Source organism: Pollachius pollachius (assembly GCF_949987615.1).
Source record: "Pollachius pollachius genome assembly, chromosome: 5".
In the NCBI taxonomy this organism is placed as follows: Eukaryota; Metazoa; Chordata; class Actinopteri; order Gadiformes; family Gadidae; genus Pollachius; species Pollachius pollachius.
Genome location: NC_136938.1, coordinates 28,059,433 through 28,082,925, shown reverse-complemented (window position 1 = coordinate 28,082,925; position 23,493 = coordinate 28,059,433). Strand labels below are relative to the sequence as shown.

Genomic DNA, 23,493 nt, shown 5'->3' with positions numbered 1-23,493 from the left:
CGTTGTCATCCGAGCTCTAATTCATCGCCTGGATCCGCCGTCGACTCATCTGTGTGGAATGCTATTTGCATGTTTTATCTCGTGGACAGAGATGGGAGGGAACGAGAGATAAGATAGTATTCATAATCCCAGACGTAAAATGAGGGTGTCAGGGTGGAAAGGCCAAACAAATAAATATGGAAAATGTATCTTTATACACTAGCAGTGTACACGATAGTAGTACCGATGTAAATAAATACGAGGCTTCTAATTCAACAATAATCTGGGAGATGAAAGGAGGATGAATTAGTTCATCAATAACTGGGTTCAGCCGACGCTCGCAATAAAGGACGTTGGGATGGGAACTGAATGCGTCCCGCTCATTTGTCTTGTGTCCTCACGGCAGGTGTACGCGCCCTCTCCCAACTCGGAGGAGTTCAGCCGAGACGCTCCCTCCTACTCGCCCCCGAAGCCCTCCGCCAACATGTTCGCAAGCTCTTTCTTCGGTAAGTTTGGAAGCAAAGGTTTAAAAGAACCATAGCCAACTCTTTGTTTGAAATACAGCTTGAATTGTGTTGAGTTTGGTCCCTTAGCAAATAAAATATGAAGTTCTCTAAGGGTAGCACCCTAAAGTATTGATGTCATGAAATAAACAGCCCACTGAGGAGGAGATAATGGTATTTTTACGAGGTTGTGAGTGTGTGATGTGTGATGTTGTGAGTGTGTGAAAACGGTTTCAATCTGATATGACTACAATGTGATTAGGTTTAAGGCTGTATGCTTACAGCTGTGTCCCCTAGCTGGAACTGTTCTCTCACCGAGCGGTATCCAGGGTGGATCCAGCCAGGGTGAGAACCGGCTTCACAAAGCCTCTTCTGGTGGGGGGTCTCCTGACTGACTTGCTGCTGTGTACCTCTAGATGGGACCCACAGCTCCTCGGACCCGTGGAACCCGTCCAGTGGGATCGGCCAGCCCGGCTACGGAAGCCTGTTTGGCGGATCCTCCTCCCACATGCAGCAGACCACCGGCAGCTACAACCACCTGCACTCCCAGGAGCGTCTGGTAGGAGCCCTGACGCCGAGGGACACACAGAGGAACGGGAGGGGGAGTCTCTTGTGGCGCGTGTGGCTCAGTGGGTAGAGCGGGCTGGCTGGTGACCGGAAGGTTGCTGGTTCGATCCCCGGCTCCTCCCAGCTGAGCGTCGAGGTGTCCCTGAGCGAGACGCCTCACCCTCACAGCCTTCCGCCGTGCTCCCCGGGAACCTTGAATTGTTCCAACGTTCCACAGAGAGAATCCTTGTTGGGTTACATATCGACCTCTGACAAAACCTTTTCCTCCTTCCAGAACTACCCGGCCCATTGTGTGTCTCCAGACGTCAGCGGCGGGCTCCCTCCCGTGTCCAGCTTCCACCGCGGCCACGCCAGCGCCGCGCCGTTCATCGCCGCCGGCCACGCCCCGCCCGGCAGCCCGGCCGCCGGGGGGCTGATGGGTACGTGGTCGGGTTCACGTCACCGGCGCCCAACGCGCTGATTAAACCGTGATTCAATCTGTAGTGTGAGACGGGTCGGTTTGCATGGGGTGAACCCTTCTTCAACCACCTGTCTGTGTCTCCTCAGCTGCTGCCAATCAGGGCGGAGCCACGGGAGGGTCGCAGACCGGAGACGCCCTCGGCAAAGCTTTAGCCTCGGTGAGCCACGCCCTCACTCACCCACCCTCACCCCCACAGTCACCCACCCTCACCCCCTCACTCACCCACCCTCACCCCCACAGTCACCCACCCTCACCCCCACAGTCACCCTCACTCACCCCCACAGTCACCCTCCCTCACCCCCTCACTCACCCTCTCACTCACCCCCCACAATCACCCTCACTCACCCCCTAACTCACCCACCCTCACCCCCACAGTCACCCTTACTCACCCCCCACAGTCACCCTCCCTCACCCCCTCACTCACCCACCCTCACTCCCACAGTCACCCTACCTCACCCTCACAGTCACCCACCCTCACCCCCACAGTCACCCTCCCTCACCCCCCCACAGTCACCCTCCCTCACCCCCACAGTCACCCTCCCTCACCCCCACAGTCACCCTCCCTCACCCCCACAGTCACCCTCCCTCACCCCCTAACTCACCCACCCTCACTCACCCCCCACAGTCACCCTCACTCACCCCCTCACTCACCCTCACTCACCCCCTCACTCACCCTCCCTCACCCCCTCACTCACCCTCCCTCACCCCCTCACTCACCCACCCTCACCCCCTCACTCACCCACCCTCACCCCCTCACTCACCCTCCCTCACCCCCTCACTCACCCACCCTCACCCCCTCAGTCACCCTCACTCACCCCCTCAGTCACCCTCCCTCACCCCCTCAGTCACCCTCACTCACCCCCTCAGTCACCCACCCTCACCCCCTCACTCACCCCCTCAGTCACCCTCACTCACCCCCTCACTCAGCCCCTCAGTCACCCTCCCTCACCCCCTCCCTCACCCCCTCAGTCACCCTCCCTCACCCCCTCAGTCACCCTCCCTCACCCACCCTTTTACTTCTATAGGGGGTTAGGGGGGGTCATTAGCGTGTTTTGAAAACACTTGTATGTTGTCAGTTTAGTTTGAACATCATTTCTGATTCCCAACTGGGGAACGTCACAGGGAATAGGTTCTGCTTTGTTAAACCTACAAAACTAAAATGACTCTGTAAAGAACATGAAATGCTAATATCCTGTATGTTGATTGTTGCTGACGCAGATATAGAAATATACTTCCACAAGGGTATTAAATGTGTTGGGCCATGATGATGGAGCCGTAGCGGTCATACGACTACACAGGTTGTGAAAAACAGCTGCACAACACCCAGGAACCAGGTTCCTCTGAGGACAGTCCATCTTCAGAGTCATCACACCCCTATCTTCCAGGCTCTTGTGTAACATGTACTTTTCTCTCAGTGCCCCCGGAGAGGACAGCCCTGCGTGCGCTAAAGAAGGTGATCTCTGCGGTCACATGGGGAATTAAGTGCTCCGCTGAACGCTGATTAAAGACACAGCCAGAGGATATGTTGAGGTTGCTTTTTGGCCTAAGCCAGGATAATTGTGGGCTTAATCTGAGTCTATTCAAGAAAGGGAAGAGTACATTCAGAACGCTCCTAAAGCCTTCCTATTCACGAGGACTCGGTTATCCCGGATTTATTAATGTTTGAACTCTTGAAGGTACATCGTTGTTGGGACATTAAGCGCTTTAAGGGCAAATGAAGTAGGACCATATCTGTGAACCACTTAAACGTGGTCGGGTTGAACTCCCCATATTTATCTGAACATAATAATCTTTTTGGAAGCATCTCCTCATCATTTAGAAATACGACCGCATGTGGGACGAATCAATGTCTGCACGAACCTCGATGGGGAGCCCAGCATTAAGGCACTGGACCGATCGATACGTCTGAAATGGACGCAGGGTCGTTGATTATAACAAATCAAGTCTTTTTGTATCTGCAGACTCGATGCCATTAGCATGACAAAGCGGATGAGGGGGGCCCTGGTCGGGCAGCACGGGGGCTGGTCGGGGAGGGAGGCCCCCGGTCCCAGAGGCCCCTGGGCCCCAGACCGCTGGCCCCACACCCCCTCCTTTGTACGGCCTTTGTTCGCCTCCATTCTGAATTAGCTGTGCTTATTGGCCGCCTGCTGTCTGTGGGACCACAGACCGTGACAGGCGGGGAGTGGGTTCATGACAGGGGAAGGCGTCCTGCCTCGGTCCGGCTGCAGCTGCACGGGTCAGGGGAGAGCCGAGCGTACCTCATCGGGCGGTTTCCCTGAATGACTTCTGGCCGTTTTTAATTTGGGGGTTTGTTTCAATTTGGCGGCGTTGGCTTCGCTCGGACAACCCCCCGTACGCTGAAACGTGTTCAGAGGGCGGACATTGTGGAGTGGGTAGCAGTGTGCTTTCAGCGATGTGTTTATTCACTTGTCTCCCCCCCCCTGTTCAGCCAACATTTAGAGTCCCACAGTTGATTGAAACACCAAAGCCCAGAGATCAGGACTGAATGAGGAGATTATTGATCATGATTTGAACTCTATCCTCCCCTCAGAACTGAAGTTGTTTCCTTCGAGCTCCGTTTGACCGTAGGATCGTTAGTGGTCGGTCCTTCTTCAGACTCTGGTTCTCAGAGAGGTCTTCCAATCTGACACCATCTCCTCTAGTCAGAGATGTCTTCCATTCTGACACCATCTCCTCTAGTCAGAGATGTCTTCCATTCTGACACCATCTCCTCTAGTCAGAGAGGTCTTCCATTCTGACACCATCTCCTCTAGTCAGAGAGGTCTTCCATTCTGACACCATCTCCTCTAGTCAGAGAGGTCTTCCATTCTGACACCATCTCCTCTAGTCAGAGAGGTCTTCCATTCTGACACCATCTCCTCTAGTCAGAGATGTCTTCCATTCTGACACCATCTCCTCTAGTCAGAGAGGTCTTCCATTCTGACACCATCTCCTCTAGTCAGAGAGGTCTTCCATTCTGACACCATCTCCTCTAGTCAGAGAGGTCTTCCATTCTGACACCATCTCCTCTAGTCAGAGATGTCTTCCATTCTGACACCATCTCCTCTAGTCAGAGATGTCTTCCATTCTGACACCATCTCCTCTAGTCAGAGATGTCTTCCATTCTGACACCATCTCCTCTAGTCAGAGAGGTCTTCCATTCTGACACCATCTCCTCTAGTCAGAGATGTCTTCCATTTTGACACCATCTCCTCTAGTCAGAGAGGTCTTCCATTCTGACACCATCTCCTCTAGTCAGAGAGGTCTTCCATTCTGACACCATCTCCTCTAATCAGGGAGGTCTTCCATTCTGACACCATCTCCTCTAGTCAGAGAGGTCTTCCATTCTGACACCATCTCCTCTAATCAGAGAGGTCTTCCATTCTGACACCATCTCCTCTAGTCAGAGAGGTCTTCCATTCTGACACCACCTCCTCTAGTCAGAGAGGTCTTCCATTCTGACACCATCTCCTCTAGTCAGAGAGGTCTTCCTATCTGACACCATCTCTAGTCAGAGATGTGTGGCGTTCTTAAGTCTTTGTTTGGTTTGGTTTGATAATCCCCTGTCCCTCCAATTCCCCTGTTCTTACAATAGACATGTCATCCTCTTGTAATTGTAATACTTGCACTTGGTTCTATGAACATCTTTACTGTACCGACAGCGATATATTGTTTCACTTCTTATGACAAATGTACTTATTGTAACAAATGCACTTATTGTAAGTCGCTTCGGATAAAAGCGTCTGCTAAATGCCCTTAATGTAAATGTAAATCCTCAAAATACGATATGAGTATCAGTGCAGCGGATAAACTGACAGTCTAGTGACTCTAGTGGTCTTCTGAGTCAGACAAAGAACCAATTGCAATAAAACGCTTTTTATGGTCACTTTGGCTAAATCACGGAAACACGCAAACTCTAAAGAAGCATAGGACACAGTAGGCTGTTCTCCTCTCCTAACCTCCTCGCCCTCCTCCTCTCCTCACCCTCCTCCTCTCCTAACCTCCTCACCCTCCTCCTCTCCTCACCCTCCTCCTCTCCTAACCTCCTCTCCCTCCTCCTCTCCTCACCCTCCTCCTCTCCTAACCTCCCCTCCTCACCCTCCTCCTCTCCTCCTCCACTCCTAACCTCCTCTCCTCACTCTCCTCCTCTCTAACCTCCTCACCCTCCTCCTCCTCTCCTCACCCTCCTCCTCTCCTCCTCTTCTCCTAACCTCCTCTCCTCACCCTCCTCCTCTCCTCACCCTCCTCCTCTCCTCCTCCTCTCCTAACCTCCTCTCCTCACCTTCCTCCTCTCCTAACCTCCTCTCCTCACCCTCCTCCTCTCCTAACCTCCCTTTTCCTCACCCTCCTCCTCTCCTCCTCCTCTCCTAACCTCCTCTCCTCACCCTCCTCCTCTCCTAACCTCCTTTCCTCACCCTCCTCCTCTCCTCCTCCTCTCCTAACCTCCTCTCCTCACCCTCCTCCTCTCCTAACCTCCTCACCCTCCTCCTCTCCTCACCCTCCTCCTCCCCTCCTCCTCTCCTAACCTCCTCTCCTAACCCTCCTCCTCTCCTCCTCCAGATCTACTCCCCAGACCACACTAGCAGCAGCTTCCCCTCCAACCCCTCCTCCCCGGGGGGGTCCCCCACGCCCCTCCCAGCGGGGGACGGCTCCGTGGACCCCGTGCTGACTGCTGCCCCCCCCTCTGGCAGAGCAGGTAGGAGGCCGCCTGTTACACCACCTGCACCACCCTCACCTGCACCTCCATGTAGGGGCGTGGTGTTACCAGAACCAACACACACGTTATCCCCGCTGACTTAGACTGGTCTCTCCCGTCTGGTAGAGACTAGCTACATGCTGGTCTCTCCTGTCTGGTAGAGACCAGCATGTAGCTAGTCTCTCCAAGACGGGCGACCGGCCTGTAGCTAGTCTCTCCCGTCTGGTAGAGACCGGCCTGTAGCTAGTCTCTCCCGTCTGGTAGAGACCGGCCTGTAGCTAGTCCCTCCCGTCTGGTAGAGACCGGCCTGTAGCTAGTCCCTCCCGTCTGGTAGAGACCGGCCTGTAGCTAGTCTCTCCCGTCTGGTAGAGACTAGCTACATGCTGGTCTCTCCTGTCTGGTAGAGACCAGCATGTAGCTAGTCTCTCCAAGACGGGCAACCGGCCTGTAGCTAGTCTCTCCCGTCTGGTAGAGACCGGCCTGTAGCTAGTCCCTCCCGTCTGGTAGAGACCTGCCTGTAGCTAGTATCTCCCGTCTGGTAGAGACTAGCTACAGGCTGGTCTCTCCCGTCTGGTTGAGACTGGCCTGTAGCTAGTCTCTCCCGTCTGGTAGAGACTAGCTACAGGCTGGTCTCTCCCGTCTGGTTGAGACTGGCCTGTAGCTAGTCTCTCCCGTCTGGTAGAGACTAGCTACAGGCTGGTCTCTCCTGTCTGGTAGAGACCAGCCTGTAGCTAGTCTCTGCCGTGGGTTCCACAGGGTTCTGTGATGAAGGGATTGACGAGTATATGTGTCATCAGGCCATCCAATGAGAGAGTCTCCTCTACTAGTTTAGCCAACGAAAGCATGATCCGTTATTATACATATACTGTCCAAGGAAAGGGAGTATTAGGGCGCGGTTGGTATTTTCTGTTGGCAGTCGTGCCCACGAATGTGTGAAGATATTCCGGCAGCAGCTGTCTGTCTTTGTAGCTTTCCTCAGCTGTCGTTCCCGGCCCACCAACTAAGGGAGCGTTCAGGCTGGAAAGGCTTCCCATTTCCACCTTGTTTTAAAGAGATTGGCAGAGATGTCGGTTGTTTGAAACTGAGCCGATGTCGGTTGTTTGAAACTGAGCTAAGCTACTACAACACTAAGCTACTACAACACTAAGCTTAGCTACTATAACACTGAGCTAAGCTGCTACAACACTAAGCTAAGCTACTTTAGCACTAAGCTAAGATACTATAACAGTAAGCTAAGCTACTAAAACAATTAGCTAAGCTACTATTGCACTAAGCCAAGCTAGCCTAGGTGGGGACTAAAGTGGCCGGTTTTCCCAGCAGACATGTTGTTGATTCCTGAGACCCAACAGTGGGGAACTACAGGCACTACATCCCCTTCCCCTGTCCTCTTCAAAGCAGCGTTCAATATCCTATCTAATGATTTATTCAGCTTAAAAATTGCTGTCATAATTGCTCAATTTGATCAAATAAAAGGTTCAATCATAAAACAAGCGTATGAATAAGTTGGGAGACGTGTCGACTTCATTTGGTTGTAGTTTTTGCCAGGGTGTAGGCTGGGTTTGGCGGCTCTCCACTTTAATGTGAAGCAGACGGAGAGAGCGGCCTTCAGCTGGAGGGAGTCCCAGGCAACCTGCTGCCTGCATGCATACGGTCCAGTCAGGCTGTGTGCGTTTGGTGGTGGACATAGAGGATACAAGCTCGGGCAATCTGTTGCTGTTTACGGTCTCTTCGGTCCCACTGATGTTCATATTTACATCCTGTGACGTTAGGCCTTAATGACAACGAAACGTCTCTAGCGAACCGACGTGTCACCAGACAGTACCATCTCTCATTGGCCTTCTTCTGTTCTCCTCAGGTAATAACCAATGGCCTCGGGCCGGGGGACAGACTCCTCCCTCCCCAAACTACGACACCTCCATCCACTCGCTGGTAAGGCCCCCCCCCCCCCCCACCGCTGTCTCCTTTTGTCCCCGCTCTAGTGCACTACGGGTTGTTATGGCTGCTCGCTGTGAGCCGGTCCCCACGGGGAAGGGAGGGATAGCGTTACAGGAAGAGTCCTGTCAGGGTCCGGGCTAGCTGCGCTGAATAATACCTGCCTCTGAGGGGGGAGCATCTGTCTCCGGTCGCTGGGCCGCTGTCAGGGTGACAGTGCCGGGGTGGGACCCAGGAATGAGCAGGACTGGGGAGTCGGGGAATGGAGGGAAGTGGCAGCTGTCGCACTGATCCACCGTTCCGGGAAATCCTGTGCTGCTCTGCAACGGGAGGACATGCACGCATGCACACTTCACGCCTCACAGCGCAGGCAGCCCGCAGGGCGTGGGAGGGGGTCGATGTTCTGTTCAACACATCCCCATGACGCCAACATGTGAACCCCAAAAGGTGAAGGGAACCCCCCTGATCTGAGTTCATGCACGTCTTGACTGAAGCACAACCACAGCGTTGATCAATGCGACTCCTAGTGACCGTTCTCCTTCTTATCCCTCATGTGACTCCGCCAGAAAAACCGAGTGCATCAGCAGCTCCATGAGCATCTGCAGGATGCCATGTCCTTCTTAAAGGACGTCTGCGAGGTACCCTCAGAGCCAGCTCACACACCCTGTCTCACCCTCAGAGCCAGCTCACACACCCTGTCTCACCCTCAGAGCCAGCTCACACACCCTGTCTCACCCTCAGAGCCAGCTCACACACCCTGTCTCACCCTCAGAGCCAGCCACATATCCTGTCTCACCCTCAGACCCCCTCACACAACCTGTCTCACCCTCAGAGCCAGCCACACACCCTGTCTTACCCTCGGAGCCAGCCTCTCACACCCTGTCTCACCCTCAGACCAAGCCACACACACCCTGTCTTACCTCTCAGACCCAGCCTAACACCCTGTCTCACCCTCAGACCCCCTCACTCAACCTGTCTCACCCTCAGAGCCAGCCACACACCCTGTCTAACCCTCAGAGCCAGCCTGTCACACAGCCTGTCTCACCCTCAGACCCAGCCACACACACCCTGTCTCACCCCTCAGACACAGCCACACGCACCCTGTCTCACCCTCAAACCCAGCCACACACCCTTTCTCACCCTCAGAGCCAGCCACACACCCTGTCTCACCCTCAGACCCAGCCAGACGCACACTGTCTCACCCATAGAACCAGCAGGACACCCTGTCTCTCCCCCACATCTCAGACCCAGCCTCACACCCTGTCTCACCCTCAGAGCCAGCCACACCCTGTCTCACCCTCAGAGCCAGTCACACAACCTGTCTCACCCTCATCCTCGCCTCCTTGTTTTTCGATCCCCTTTTTCTCTTTTGAAAAGAGCCATTTTTATTTTGCCGTTTTAGCTTTGCCATCTCATCCATCTTGCCCACGATTATGAGTTGCTTCAGTGTTTTAAGAATGCCAAGAGGGGGGTAGAATATATGTAATGTTGTTATTTAGAGGCAAAGACAAATTGTTGATTTGGGATATCCTTAAAACCCCTTGAGCTGAAATGTCTCTCTTGTTTGTCTTGTGTTTGTAGTGCCTCTGCCTAGGCGTTTGTATGCACTTTCAAAGCTCTCACCCATGCAAACATTGCCGTGCCCTTGTTTCTTTGCAGCCCCGATACGCTCCCAGGTATTAAGCTGTTTGTCTCCCTGTCTCCCTCCCCCTCCCCACCGTGTACTCTCCAACCCCCTCGGCGGTCGCCCAGTCCCGGATGGAAGACCGTCTGGACCGGCTGGATGATGCAATCCTGGTTCTGAGGAACCACGCCGTGGGCTCCACTGGCAGTCTGCCCGGCGACATACACAGCCTGCTGGGTCAAGCACACAACGGGCCAATAGCAGCGCTCGGAGCCACCTTTCCTCCCTCGTCATTGGTTCCTGCTCGGACGGCGGCGGTGGTAGGAACACTTTCACAGACCCAGACGATGTTTAGAAAATTGCAGGTTTCCAAGACTTTAATAGTTCCACATCAGAAGATCCTGAAATATGGATGGTTGTTTTTACTGGTCTTGTATACATAGCCAACGACAGCCACCTGTTCCGAACTGGTCAGCAGGACATTTTCCACACGGAGCAGTTCAGTTCAAGACCACATAGTTTCCAGACGTGTAATGTGCTGGCTGTGGTCTCCAGTATACACCAGGGTGAAGAAAATGAGGAAACCAGACAAAATGGAGTGAAGTTAGTTGTTCTGGAAAGAGTTTTGTGCTCTCCTCTTGGGTATAAAGGAAATATACGTCTCTTGAAAATAGGGCTTCCCCCCCCCCCCCCGAGTGTGAAAAAGAGGCTCACAAAGAGGACAGATGTGCAGTGAAACTGGGGTGAAAGGTGTGTGTGGGGACGTTTAGTTTCATTCGTAGGTGTTAGGGGTTTACATCACCTGAGCTGTTATTGCACAAATGGTAGCAACTTTATTTGAAACTGGCTTAAATAAAACTAAAGTCCTATTTTTTCATTGGTCTGTTCTGAGCTTTCATGAAATCCTCTTTCCCTATTACAATACTCTATACTTTTAGATACATGGATATGGTGTGATACTGGCCATCACACCATATCCATGGCCCTTTATTCAATTGTCAAAAAAATATGTGTGTGTGTGTGTGTGTGGAGGTGTAGCATCGACGTCTCTGGGACATAAGATGGGGGAATCTCACTGAACACTTCCTGTGTGGGAGAAGTTCCCTCAGCTCCAACGGATACCACTCCCCTCATTCCCCTCTCATACCCCCGGAGGTCCTGGTGGGTGGGAGTGAGAGAGAACCCCCTCCTCCCTGCCAGACAGACGTCCTCAGCTGGAGGGAAATCAGGCTGACCCCTCCCCCCCCCCCCCCCTCCCAGCCCCACTGGAGCAACTACACACAAACACACACACACACACACACACACACACACAGGCACACACACACTCCTAGTTCTTCTCTCCCTCCTCAGTGTTAACCGCATCCTAACAAGCAGTGATGACGGTTCCACGAGTATGTCATCAGACATCTAGTCACCACACCGCGGGGGCCGATCTAACAGGCGGGATTCGCTTGATTGGGATCAATCCTGAGGAGAAGTGTTGAGAGGCAGCATGTCATGACGGCTCTCTCTCCCCAGGGGGCTCCCCACCGAGACGAGGCCATGACCCACGCAGGGGTTGGGGGGGCCGGTTCCGCCGCCGCCGAACTCAACCACACGTTGGAGACCTTCAGAGGTAGGGCCCTCCAGCGCCCCCAGACACGGGACAGGTTGATCTGCGTGTGAATGGACCGCTAGGACGGGATCGCTAAATAAGAGTTGCCTTTGTTCTAAGGGCTGGCTTCGAGCCTAGCCGGACACCTGAAGACGGAGAACCACGACCTCGACGAGATGCAGGATAACCAATCAGAAGACGATGTCCGGTCAGAAGACGACGGCGACAGGAGGGACGTGAAGACGCCCAGAGGGGGAACCCGCACCAGGTGAGAGACAGACCACAGAGGGGGAACACACACCAGGTGAGAGACAGACCGCAGGGGGGAACACACACCAGGTGAGAGACAGACCACAGAGGGGGAACACACACCAGGTGAGAGACAGACCGCAGGGGGGAACACACACCAGGTGAGAGACAGACCACAGAGGGGGAACACACACCAGGTGAGAGACAGACCACAGAGGGGGAACACACACCAGGTGAGGCTCAGAGACAGACCACAGGGGGGAACACACACCAGGTGAGGCTCAGAGATAGACCGCAGGGGGGAACACACACCAGGTGAGAGACAGACCACAGAGGGGGAACACACACCAGGTGAGAGACAGACCACAGAGGGGGAACACACACCAGGTGAGAGACAGACCACAGAGGGGGAACCCGCACCAGGTGAGAGACAGACCACAGAGGGGGAACCCGCACCAGGTGAGAGACAGACCACAGAGGGGGAACACACACCAGGTGAGAGACAGACCACAGAGGGGGAACACACACCAGGTGAGAGATAGACCGCAGAGGGGAACACACACCAGGTGAGAGATAGACCGCAGGGGGGAACACACACCAGGTGAGAGACAGACCGCAGAGGGGGAACACACACCAGGTGAGAGATAGACCGCAGGGGGGAACACACACCAGGTGAGAGACAGACCGCAGGGGGGAACCCGCACCAGGTGAGAGACAGACCGCAGGGGGGAACCCGCACCAGGTGAGGCTCAGCTGCAGGCCGCTACTGGGACAGCATGTGGCTCAGGATGTCGTGTAGTGGACGTGTTGGCTGGTAACCGGAAGTCTAGTAGTTCGATCCCCGGCTCCTCCTAGCTTGAGTGTCCAGGAGTTCCCAAGCAAGACACCTCACCCTGACTGCTCCGGACTGTCGCCCTGCGTGGCTGACTCCGCCGTCGGTGGGTGAATGTGTGCATGAACGGGTGAATGTTGGGCGATATTGTAAAGCGCTTTGAGCGCCCGCTGGTTAGGAAAGCGCTGCATAAACGTAGTCCGTACTCCGACACGGTTCACCACTACGTAGTGGGGACCCGAACCACCGACCCTGGGGACCAGAAGGTGAGCCCTCTAAACACCAGCTCCTCTGCCCTCCTCCCCGCAGCAGCATCAACGAGGGCGACGAGGACCTGACCCCGGAGCAGAAGGCTGAGCGGGAGCGAGAGCGCCGCATGGCCAACAACGCCCGGGAGCGTCTGCGCGTGCGGGACATCAACGAGGCCTTCAAGGAGCTGGGCCGGATGTGCCAGCTGCACCTGAAGAGCGAGAAGCCGCAGACCAAGCTGCTCATCCTGCACCAGGCCGTGGCCGTCATCCTCAGCCTGGAGCAGCAGGTCCGAGGTCAGCGGCCGGGGGGGCCATCCTCGTACTGCCCTCCCTTATGTCTGGGTTCTACCGTGTCTAACTGGAGTGCTCGGCCGCCGCCCCGACATGAAGCGCGGGCCACATCAGGCCCACTGGCGCCGTGTGGCCAGTGAGCCACACGGCGTGTGGCTCACTGGCATCTTAAATCAGATTTAAGATGTTTCCCACAATAGCCTTTTGTGGGGGATATTTAATTATTTTATTAATCTGTTTGGGAAAATGTGGCATCGTTGTTTGGTTAGGTGCTGCTGTTTGTGTAGGCAGTAGGCACGCTTTGATCAAACTAAAATTTGACTGGGAATAAACAGAGGTATCGTAATATTTGCGGCATGTGGCTCAGGAGGTAGAGCGTGTTGGCCGCTAACCGGAAGGATGCTAATACCCGGCTCCTCCTTCGAGTGTCGAGGTGTCCCTGAGCGAGGCGCCTCACCCTGACTGCTGCTGACCAGCTGGCTGTCGCCCTGCGTGGCTGACTCCACCCTTGGTGTGTGAATGTGTGCATAAACGGGTGAATGTGAGGCAGTATTGTACTGCACTTTGAGCAGCCACTGGTTAGCAAAGCGTGGTATAAATGCAGTCCGTTTACCATAAGAACGATTGATTGATCTAATGATCTGAAGTCTATTCGGAACCAGAGAGCGATGTTTCAACGTGTGTTTTCTATGCCGATAGAGAGGAACCTGAACCCCAAAGCAGCCTGCCTGAAGAGGAGGGAGGGGGAGAAGAATGGCGGGCTCCACTCCAGCCTCATCGACGCCTCCAACCCCATGGGCCACCTCTGAGCCCCGGTACGCACTGCTCTCTCTCCAGTCCTCAGGTCCCACTCTGGTCGTCTTTGGCCACACCTCATGGCTTTGGAGCCAGGTGGTCTGCTAATTGAGTGAAGCCTGGAAAGTCCAGGAGCAATTAGGGCCGGACCAGAGCTGCGATGTGGTCTTATGGTGAACAGTGTGAACCGATTCTGATCTCCACTGTCCAGAGGTGGCCAATAACTCATCCTACATGATTGGACAATACAACTTAGTGTATGGAAACATAAACCGTGTGCATATTTTCCATTGTTTTTTATTGTTCTTATCTTGATTCCAGATCACATGACCCAGTGGGATTTCTGTGGGATAGAGGCGGGGACCGGTCGAGGACTGACAGCTTGTGAATACCAATAGGAGGAGACAGACCATTTAGGGCAACACTACAAGAATGACACAGTTTGATCCTCTGACTCGAGAAGATCCAGGAATCCCTTTCTTGTGACAACAGCTGGTGTCTACTGACGGATGTCTCCCCCTGAGCAACAGTTCAGCTTGCATCATTCGGTCTGAATCAAGCACTTTGCTTCGGAACAATCAGAGACTGACGCGGTCTTCTCCAAAGTTTGTGGGAGATCGCCTTGTGCCTAAAGTGTAGTTGATGAACGCATTGTAACAGCAACTGTTTATTTTCATTTTTTCTTTTTCTATTTATAATGTTACTGAACGACATAATGTACGTCCAAAGGGAAAGTTGCGTTCTGGTCATCGAGGCTCTCCAGTTAATCTACAGTTTGCCAACATCACGAGTTCCACTGAACACTTTTAAAACCTTGATCCAGATTACTCAAATTAATTTATTGGCTAGTTTAAGAGTGAGATTAGGCTCATATTAATGTCCCCTTTTGTAAAAGATTATATTTATTTTTAGATTTTATTCATTCCATAATTAATCACATCTAGAACCCAAAACAACCTATGCCAGTCTGTGTCATTTGTCAAAAAAAATAATAATAATCTGACTTCTGCAGTCGGAATCAGACCAACTCAGATCTCGGTGAACAGGGTGTTTTACTTTAATTTGCTTCAAATTTGTTTCGACCAATCATGTTGCTGGGTGCGGGGAACTGTGACGCGTGTTACATGGAAATGGTCTTTACTGGAAACAGCCAGACGGGCGAAACCACAACAAGAATGATGTGGCAAACTATTCACCCCCAGAAGGACTGATGACTCAAACCATATCAGCGTCTTCCCACTGTTGGCCTCCCTGCTTCTCCCTCCGCGGCCGAGAGGTATCTCGAACCAGGGCGGGAGGTCAAGCCAAATTTCAACAACATCCTGAGACTAAGTGTCTGTAAAGGTTTATAGTAAAAACCTGTGTGGTAGACTGGCCACTGTAGAAAACCCTCCTGCGTGCGCTGGCGAATGAGTTCATCTTTAGAAGAATTTATCCGTAAGAAAACAGGAATATCTGCAGAACTCTTCCGGGCTCCCGGTCCAGGCGCAATGCAGAATCCCCCCAGAGGTTTGGCTGTAGCATCGTCAAACTTCTGGGTCCGAGATGAATGTCATCTAGTCTTAATTCTAATGACTGAAATTACACGATACTTTAGACTTTTGGCAAATTGTTTGCATTCTGCAGTGAAAACATAGACCACAATTAGACAGGACTGTTGTGGTCATGAAAACTATTTAAGCCGACTAAGGATAATCATTAGTTTAACTCTAAGGCCAACTTTTGTATTTTTTTTTCACTAAGAATTTGTGATGAAAACGATTTATCTTTGCTCATTGGCCATTTAGTGTTTCATATAAACTGCTTTGCTGATGGTTGTCCTTGATGACTGGTTGAGCTGAAACGCTGCAGCGACAAACGAAGACCAAGCAACGTCCTGGCCTGATCAACGTATTACAAAGATTTCTGTTTGAAGCTCAAAATATAAGAATTCAGTATCAACGTAAAACTGGTTCATTTATCTCGGGTTTCATCATTTAATATCCAGGTGGTATAATAAGATGTTTTTATTTTAGAAGTCATAATGTAGAAAGTGAAAGGAAATACATTTAAGTCAGACCGGTAATTTCACATTTGCTGTGTAGAATATCAATATGCACACCATATAGAATAATAAAACAGTCGACCTTAACTCTAGCTTAAGAGTACAGACGCCTTCAGCAGCATGTTAGTTCAGTTCATTGATTGATTATTAGTGTGGTTGTGGGGACGGGGGACTCTGGGGGGGGGTCTCCCCTCTCTAGACCCAGAGAAGGAGAGAGGAGGGGGAGGATACTATGACGACATTGACGACATACGACACATTGGTCATGCTTATATATTTTTTTAATCAGTGTGCATGCTTTATGGTTTTATTTTGTACGTTATAATCCATGTATTTCTTTGTAGATGGTTTATCATATTTTACATCTTAAACAACACTGCCACATCCAGAACGACTAATTGGACTACAGAGTTTTCAGATTGTATTTTTTTGTTTCAAAAAAATGTTCTGTAATGTCTGAGTGGCGTTTGTCTTCATTTCAGTATTCATTAATTATCATATTAACGTTGGCCTTGATTGGGGATATTGTGTATGCCACGTATTGCTTCCGGTCTCTTTGTTGAAACGATTTCCTCCTTACTTTCTCTGCTGCTCTGTAAATTACTAGCTGCAGTATTTGCAGATACTTTCCCTTGTATATATGAAACATGAAAATTCAAAAGAAAAAAAAAATTGGCTTATTTTTCACTGTAGCTAGTCTTTTTATACAATAATACTGTAAGAATATTTCTTGAATTATAAATATAACTCTTTCTAGATTTTTTTAAATCAAAAGTTTTGAGTAAAAAGTTTCTTACTTTATTTTACTATATTAGATAGTAAACAAAACAACCACATACATTGGTGATTCTACCATCTCCCGTTCATTGTGTTCAGATATTATATCTTACAAACCACAGAATTGCAGTCTAGTAGGTAAGGGCATTGTGTGTGAGCTAAAAAATCCTAAAGTCATCGATTGATGAAAGAGTAAAGGAGTTGTTGTTGTACATCAGAAAGATACAGCAGCAGAATAATTCGTTTTTTTCTGTCCCTTAAAACAGAAAATACACTAAATGTATATAACATTTATGTTGCAATAAATGTGCCATCTTTTTTAAGCTTAATTGTGCGTTCATTTATTTCCCTGAAAGAAGCACCGTCATCCTTTGCAGTGTAATTATTCTCTCCACATCTTTATTTAGATTCAGACGGTCTGGTGGGTAAAGTGGCTCGGTGCCTGCCTGGATTCCGCTGGTTATCTCCTTATAATATCTTCATATATATTCAAGCTCTCATGAATAGTTTTGTATTTGATGAGTATTTTTGGATTGAAAACTACACCTGATTTATTTTCTTGCCTATATTTGTCTTACAAATTTATCTTTGTGTGTGTGTGTGTGTGTGTGGGGGGTTGTTTGTGCTCACACGTGTGCGTGTGTGTGTGCGGATAATAATAATAATGTCAACATTATTTTGTTGCACATGCCTGAGCTCCCCCAGTCCTGACAATCCAATTCCCGTTTTACTGACTCAAGTGGTCGTACCACAACGTGCTGCACTGAGCTCGGTAATGAAATGTAAATCATAATCATCATATTTTAATGCTCAAGATTGTGTGTGTGTAAGTGTGTGTTAGGTGTGCATGTGTGTGTGTGTGAGTCTGTGTGTCTGTGTCTGTGTGGGTATGTGTGTTTTGTGAGTATCAGTGTGTGTGTGTGTGTGTATGTGTACGTGTGTTTATGTTCGTGTGCGTGTGAGTGCGTGTGTGTGTGTGTGTGTGCGTGCGTGTCACTAGGGGAGGGACCACCGGTCTGGGAGCCTGTCTTCCTGTGGATCCGTCTCTGTGTGGGTCTGCTGACAGACAGCTTTTGGCTTGTCTCCTTTAACTGTCACAGAAGGCCTTCTGCGATGCAGAGAATCCCCTCCTCAATGTGTACAGCCTGTACTGGACTACTGGTGTATTCTCCTCAATGTGTACAGCCTGTACTGGAATACTGGTGTATTCTCCTCACTGTGTACAGCCTGTACTGGACTACTGGTGTATTCTCCTCACTGTGTACAGCCTGTACTGGACTACTGGTGCATTCTCCTCTCAATTACTTGTTCTTTAATGAGTTTGTTTGTTTCAACCCATGTTTCCTCAGACCCTGTATTTATTAATAGGTTGTGTTGCGGAATTCACAGGAGCGCTTCAAGGTCTCTGCAGGCTCATGGTTCTGTCTGGGCTATTTACATGAGGTAAAAAGATGAATTATGAAGCTAAAGGTCTCTGGACCACGACTGCTCCTCTGATGCAGTTCTTATCTGCCCCGGTCAGAGAGTGCTCCCTTCTGAGCATGCTCAGTAGCTATGGCCTGGGTCGTGGTACCTCGGTGGAGAACAGAGACTCTATTGTGCGTTGCTGTAACGTAACACAGAGCCAGAGCTCTGATTAACACCGGGCTGCTGTACTACAGTCTGAGGAGCAGTGGTCCCCCTGAGCACACTGAGCTCAGAAGAAGAGCCCATCCAGCCTGAAGCAGATCATCATCATCATCATGATCATAATCATGATCTTCATCATCATCCTCATCAGAAGAAGAGGATGATGATGATCATAATCATGATCATGATGATGATGTTTATGTGAAGCCACCTCTAAAGGGTGTGGCAGAAGGTGAAATGTTTCAAATTAATTGAAATTGTAATCTTGGGGAGATGTGCTGTCTGCAGACAAAAGGAAAAGCATTTCTTAAAGGACTTAGAGATGAATGATGTGAGTGATTAAAAGTAATTGAATCACATTTATGAAAATCTTAGTTCTCGCATTGTATTTTAACTGTATAATATTATCTTTCTGTAAATTGTAGGAATGTATTTGCTATCTTTATGTTAAGCCGATAACATAGGAGCAGACTCTGATATTACTCAATATTGTTGGACTGAGAAGGCCTGATTCATATTTCAGCACGTTTCTCCTCTTTCACCTACAGAAGATCTGCATAAAGAACTATTGCAAATGTTGGCCTATGTATGCTTTCAATATCAGTCAATCCCATGCACACCTTTCTTTACACCTTAAACGGCTTGGGGCCCAGGGCAGTGATCACACAATCAAATTCACAACCAAAATCCAAATTAGTTTCCTGATTAAGTTACTTTCTGCTACTTGTATGCTCAGTGCCTCTGCCAAAATATGATACATTCCAGTCAACATTTTGAATTCTACTGATTTCCATAATCCCAATCCACCAGGCCTGCTATGGTAAACCATGATTGCCCCATCCACCAGATGACGCTCTCGGGTTTAAAAGAGAATCTAAACATCAACGCCGAGACAACAGTTGTCAAACGGGCCAGATGTAACTCCACATGTAACTGAGGTCATTAAAGCTTTTTTAATCACATGTTAGTGAGTCGTCCCAAACTAAAATGGCCTCACCCAGGCGGGTGTATAGAAATGTAGGCCTGCAGAAACACTTTTCATGTGAAAGGTTGTGGATCACTGAAGTGTTTGAGGTTCACAGAAGGGGCGGATTCTGGTCCCAGGAGGGGCGGGGTCTGGATGAGGAGGCGGGGCTTCGCTTCTCATCCGCGGAGTCCGGAGGAACTTCTGAACTCCCGCAGTAAACAAGACGCTGATTAAGAGCTGATTTACACTATTCCCTGGTGCAGGGTATGCTGGTTACCTAAACTATCTGTTATGTGCCGAGATACCCTTTTGAAAACCATTCTTATTTGCACACACTGAACAAGTGAACGACGCTGGTGAGTAAAAGTTTTCATTGTAGTGAGATGATTTAATAATGCTGTGACCGCGTCTCCTAAAGCCGCTGCATCCACTCATACTAACCATTAGTCCTTATACTATAGAGTTGTGCTACTTTATATCCAGTCAGACTAAGGTTGTGTTCCACCTGTTGCGGAGTAGAGAGCCGCCTTCCATCAGATCAGATCTCAGGCTGAGTCGCGTTAGGCGGAGCTGGAGGTCACACGTTAGAAATGAACTCATTCTATCTGACGGAGTCTAGTTACCGTCTGATTCTAGTGACCGAACGTCTACTTATTGACCATTGCAACAGTTGGGCTCAATGAGTGAAACGGTCCTCGTTTATTTATTTATTTGTCTGAAGATAGAAGCAAGCCTGAGCCTGGCGAGCTGACCAGGGCGATAACAGACCGGGGCTCTATGACTCTACTCTGGGCTCTACTCTGGGCTTTACCCTGGGCTCTGTAGCTCTACTCTGGGCTCTACTCCGGGCTTTACCCTGGGCTCTATGGCGCTATGGCTCTACTCTGGGCTCTACTCTGGGCTTTACCCTGGGCTCTATGGCTCTACTCTGGGCTCTATGGCTCTACTCTGGGCTCTATGGCGCTATGGCTCTACTCTGGGCTCTATGGCTCTACTCTGGGCTTTACCCTGGACTCTATGGCGCTATGGCTCTACTCTGGGCTCTAGGGCTCTACTCATGGCTCTACTCTGGGATATAGGGCTCTGCCCTGGGGTCTAGGGCTCTACTCATGGCTCTACTCTTGGATATAGGGCTCTAGGTATCTACCCTGGGCTCTACGCATGGCTCTTCTCTGGGCTTTACAATGGGCTCTCTGGGCTCTACTGTGGCCTCTACTCAGGCCTATGGGCTCTACTCTGGGCTCTACTGTGGGCTATACTGTGGCCTCTACTCTGGGCTATGGGCTCTACTCTGGGCTCTACTGTGGCCTCTTCTCTGGACTCTAGGGCTCTACTCTGGGCTCTACTCTGTGCTCTACTCGTGGTAGAGTGAGGTTTCTTTCCCTGTTGGGTAGTGCGTCCTCCCGTCCAGTGAATCAGCCCTGGAGGTCAGACAGCGGCCCTAGCCTCCCCTGTCACATGGGACGGCAGCAGCTTGAAACAGGCCAATAGGGTGTCTTCCCTCCTCCGGAACAGTTGATCAATCCACTGTTTCTGTATTTCCTGTTTGACATTATTACCCTATTTGAAAGGAGACATTCCAACAGTGTAATTGTACCTTAAGTACGTACGGCAGCGTTAGATGAAAGGCAGCAGCATTTCTGCAAGGCAGGAAACATTTGATGGCCTTTTGTCCTGTGAACATTGTTTACTTTTGTTTTTGATATGCTATGACAATATTCACCGGTGCTATCTGCATTATCACTGTGACTTTTAGGAGCCAGTCAAATAACACATTTTCCTTGATAACAGGCGTTGACATTATGTGGCAACACACAGTTATAATAAATGTGTCAAAGTTAACATTTGGGTTTTGAGCTGTTAGTCTTCTTCTGTTTACACTCTTGATTTATACTTCTCTCTTTGTTTAGGGGCTACACATGAAGGTTTTATTTAGTTCGCACACACACACACACACACACACACACGTACACAGACTCTCACGTACACACACACACGTACACAGACTCTCACGTACACACGTAGACACACACACGTACACACACACACAAACGTACACAGACATTCATGTACACACACAATCACGTACACATTCACGTGCACACACACACACACACACAGTGCTCACGTACACACCCCTTAACTATTGAGATACGACAATGTCTTTAATCTCTTAATTTGCACTAAGCTATGTTTTCTGTGTGGTGCGCAGCTCCAAATTACATGTTCCTAAACTTTGAAACCACTCACCTATACTCCACTATGTCAACTATAAACAGTCATTTACTGAGGCTATATCTCAAGTTGTCCACGGGTTTGTAGACCGTACCTAGTCCACCGTATCTGAAGAACATGTGGCTGAAGTTAGTCATCGTGTAAAGCTGACCGTATCTTATACTCGTGTATCTTCCCTCACCCTGAATTTGCTCAAAATACGTTCAGCTGCTGATATAGTGTCGATAGACAAAAGAATAATGAATGCTAACAATTATACTTTTTGTGACTTCATTCAAGTGGAATGCTTCGTGACGGGTTGTTCATCATCATCAGCGTCTCTTAGTGATCGCTTGACTCACTTTGGGCTCATCTTTCTTCACAGAGTTGGGACAGGATTCTGGGAGAAGGATCTCTTGTCCTTCTGTCTTTCTGATGGAGTCCTACAGACGGACTGGCCTTCAACAAGGTGGACTCCCGCACGCGTACACCCGGCCCGGCCCCGCCCCTAGGGCCCCCAGGAACGCCGCCGGCTCCTACGGCCTCAGCATCAGGGTGCAGGGCATCGACGGGCACCCCTACGTCGTCCTGAACAACCAGGACCGCGGCGTATCCAACGGCAACGGGGAGGCGGAGGAGTCCTTCATCGATAACTACCATGAGTACGACTTCAGAGGCGGGGAGGAGGGCGCGGCCGGCGGTCCCTTCAAGGAGTTCCGCTCCCGGAGCCAGACGCATTGCAGCGACCCGCAGCCAGCGGCGGCACGCCCCCCAGGAAGGAAGCCCTCCAGCCTGCTGAACTTCCAGAAACATCCGGAGATCCTGCAGCCGTACGACCCAGAGTACAACTCTCTGGGTGGATCCCAGAGTCTGCCCGCGTGTCCTCACTCCCCGGCCCCCAAGTCTCCTTCCCCGGTCGGCTCCCACGCCCGGTCGTCCAGTCTGGGCCCGGACGCCGTTCCTGCACCTCGGAACCCCGCCGCCCAGACCAAAGCGGGGGGGCCCCCGCCTGCAGCCCTGCCCCCGGGGGCCCCGTCCCACTCCAGAGCCAAAGCCCAGGGGCCCCCCCACTCCAGAGCCCTGAGCTCCTCTCAGTCCAGGTCTTCTTCTAACCCCCGGGTCCCGAGCCCACCCAACCAACCCGCCCCCCAGGCCCCTGTCCAGGAGCCGGACCCCAGCCGGCCCCCCAGGGCCCTCAGCAGCGCCGAGTCCACCCTGGAGCGGGGCCCCCGGGGGCCCGACGTCCTCCCTCTCCGCAGGACGGACTCCAGCGGGCCCGTCCTGGAGGCCTCCTCGCGCTCCCGCACCTCCTCCTCCTCCTCCTCCACGCCGGGCCCCCGGGGGCCCCCCGACGACCAGATGGAGGCGCTGTACTCGGACACCATCAACCGCCACCAGAACCGCCGCTACATCCCCTTCCTGCCCGGCTCGGGCCGGGACATCGACCGCGGCTCCATCCCGGGCGTGGACGAGCTCATCGAGAAGTTTGACGGGAAGGACGGCAGCCCGCCGCGGAGGGGGCGCGCCGGGCGCCGGAACCGCCTCAACCTGGAGGACAGGAAGCGCTCGCGCAGCGTGGACAGCGCCATGCCCTTCGCCCCGCAGGACGGCTCGGACTACCTGGAGCGCTTCGGCCAGCAGCGGGGAACCTCCATGGAGCACGTCCTCCGACCCTCCCAGCTGCGGAGGACCACGGGAAGCCAGGACTCCTGGGTCTCCGTGGTGGACGGGAAGCCCGGCTCCAGGCCGCCGTCGTACGGCCACAGCACCCCCACCTCCCCGCAGAACACCGTCTCCAAGGGGTCCGGCTCCATCCAGGGGTACACCAGAGCGCCCGGCCGGGCCTCCAGCGCTCTGTCACTGAGAAGTAATGAGCACGGAGACGGGGCCTCTTCCCTGGGAAAGAGCGCGCCCAACGTGGCAACGGCCCCTTCAAAGGCTTCGTCCAGCAAGCAGCCGGCCGCGGGGGCAGCAGTTCAGGTACGTCCCAGAGTTTCCGTCTTGTTTCACACGTTGTTTTGGTCCTTTTTTTTAAGGCTTGTTTGACAATGCATTCCTGCCTTGTCCCACATTCCGTTTAATCACG

General features: G+C 51.5%; 2 protein-coding genes across 5 annotated transcripts in view; both read left to right on the top strand.

Annotated features, from left to right (window-relative positions):
• Positions 1-16,027, top strand: part of tcf12 (transcription factor 12) — a 45,996-nt gene extending 29,969 nt beyond the window's left edge. For 2 of the 3 annotated variants that reach the window (XM_079736432.1, XM_079736434.1), the window contains 13 exons: positions 386-485; positions 899-1,041; positions 1,324-1,468; positions 1,596-1,666; positions 6,070-6,205; positions 8,061-8,134; positions 8,704-8,775; positions 9,890-10,081; positions 11,283-11,379; positions 11,479-11,626; positions 12,749-12,984; positions 13,681-13,796; positions 14,098-16,027. In XM_079736432.1, the coding sequence (XP_079592558.1) occupies positions 386-485; positions 899-1,041; positions 1,324-1,468; positions 1,596-1,666; positions 6,070-6,205; positions 8,061-8,134; positions 8,704-8,775; positions 9,890-10,081; positions 11,283-11,379; positions 11,479-11,626; positions 12,749-12,984; positions 13,681-13,790 (1,524 nt within the window). In that variant the 3' untranslated portion in view covers positions 13,791-13,796; positions 14,098-16,027. The remainder of the gene's footprint in view (positions 1-385; positions 486-898; positions 1,042-1,323; positions 1,469-1,595; positions 1,667-6,069; positions 6,206-8,060; positions 8,135-8,703; positions 8,776-9,889; positions 10,082-11,282; positions 11,380-11,478; positions 11,627-12,748; positions 12,985-13,680; positions 13,797-14,097) is intronic. The other variant, XM_079736433.1, reaches the window with a different exon arrangement.
• A 3,380-nt stretch (positions 16,028-19,407) lies between these two features.
• cgnl1 (cingulin-like 1) overlaps positions 19,408-23,493 on the top strand; it is a 30,497-nt gene continuing 26,411 nt past the window's right edge. For both annotated transcript variants that reach the window (XM_079736746.1, XM_079736745.1), the window contains exons 1-2: positions 19,408-19,549; positions 21,793-23,387. In XM_079736746.1, coding sequence (XP_079592872.1) covers positions 21,843-23,387 — 1,545 coding nt within the window. In that variant the 5' untranslated portion in view covers positions 19,408-19,549; positions 21,793-21,842. The remainder of the gene's footprint in view (positions 19,550-21,792; positions 23,388-23,493) is intronic.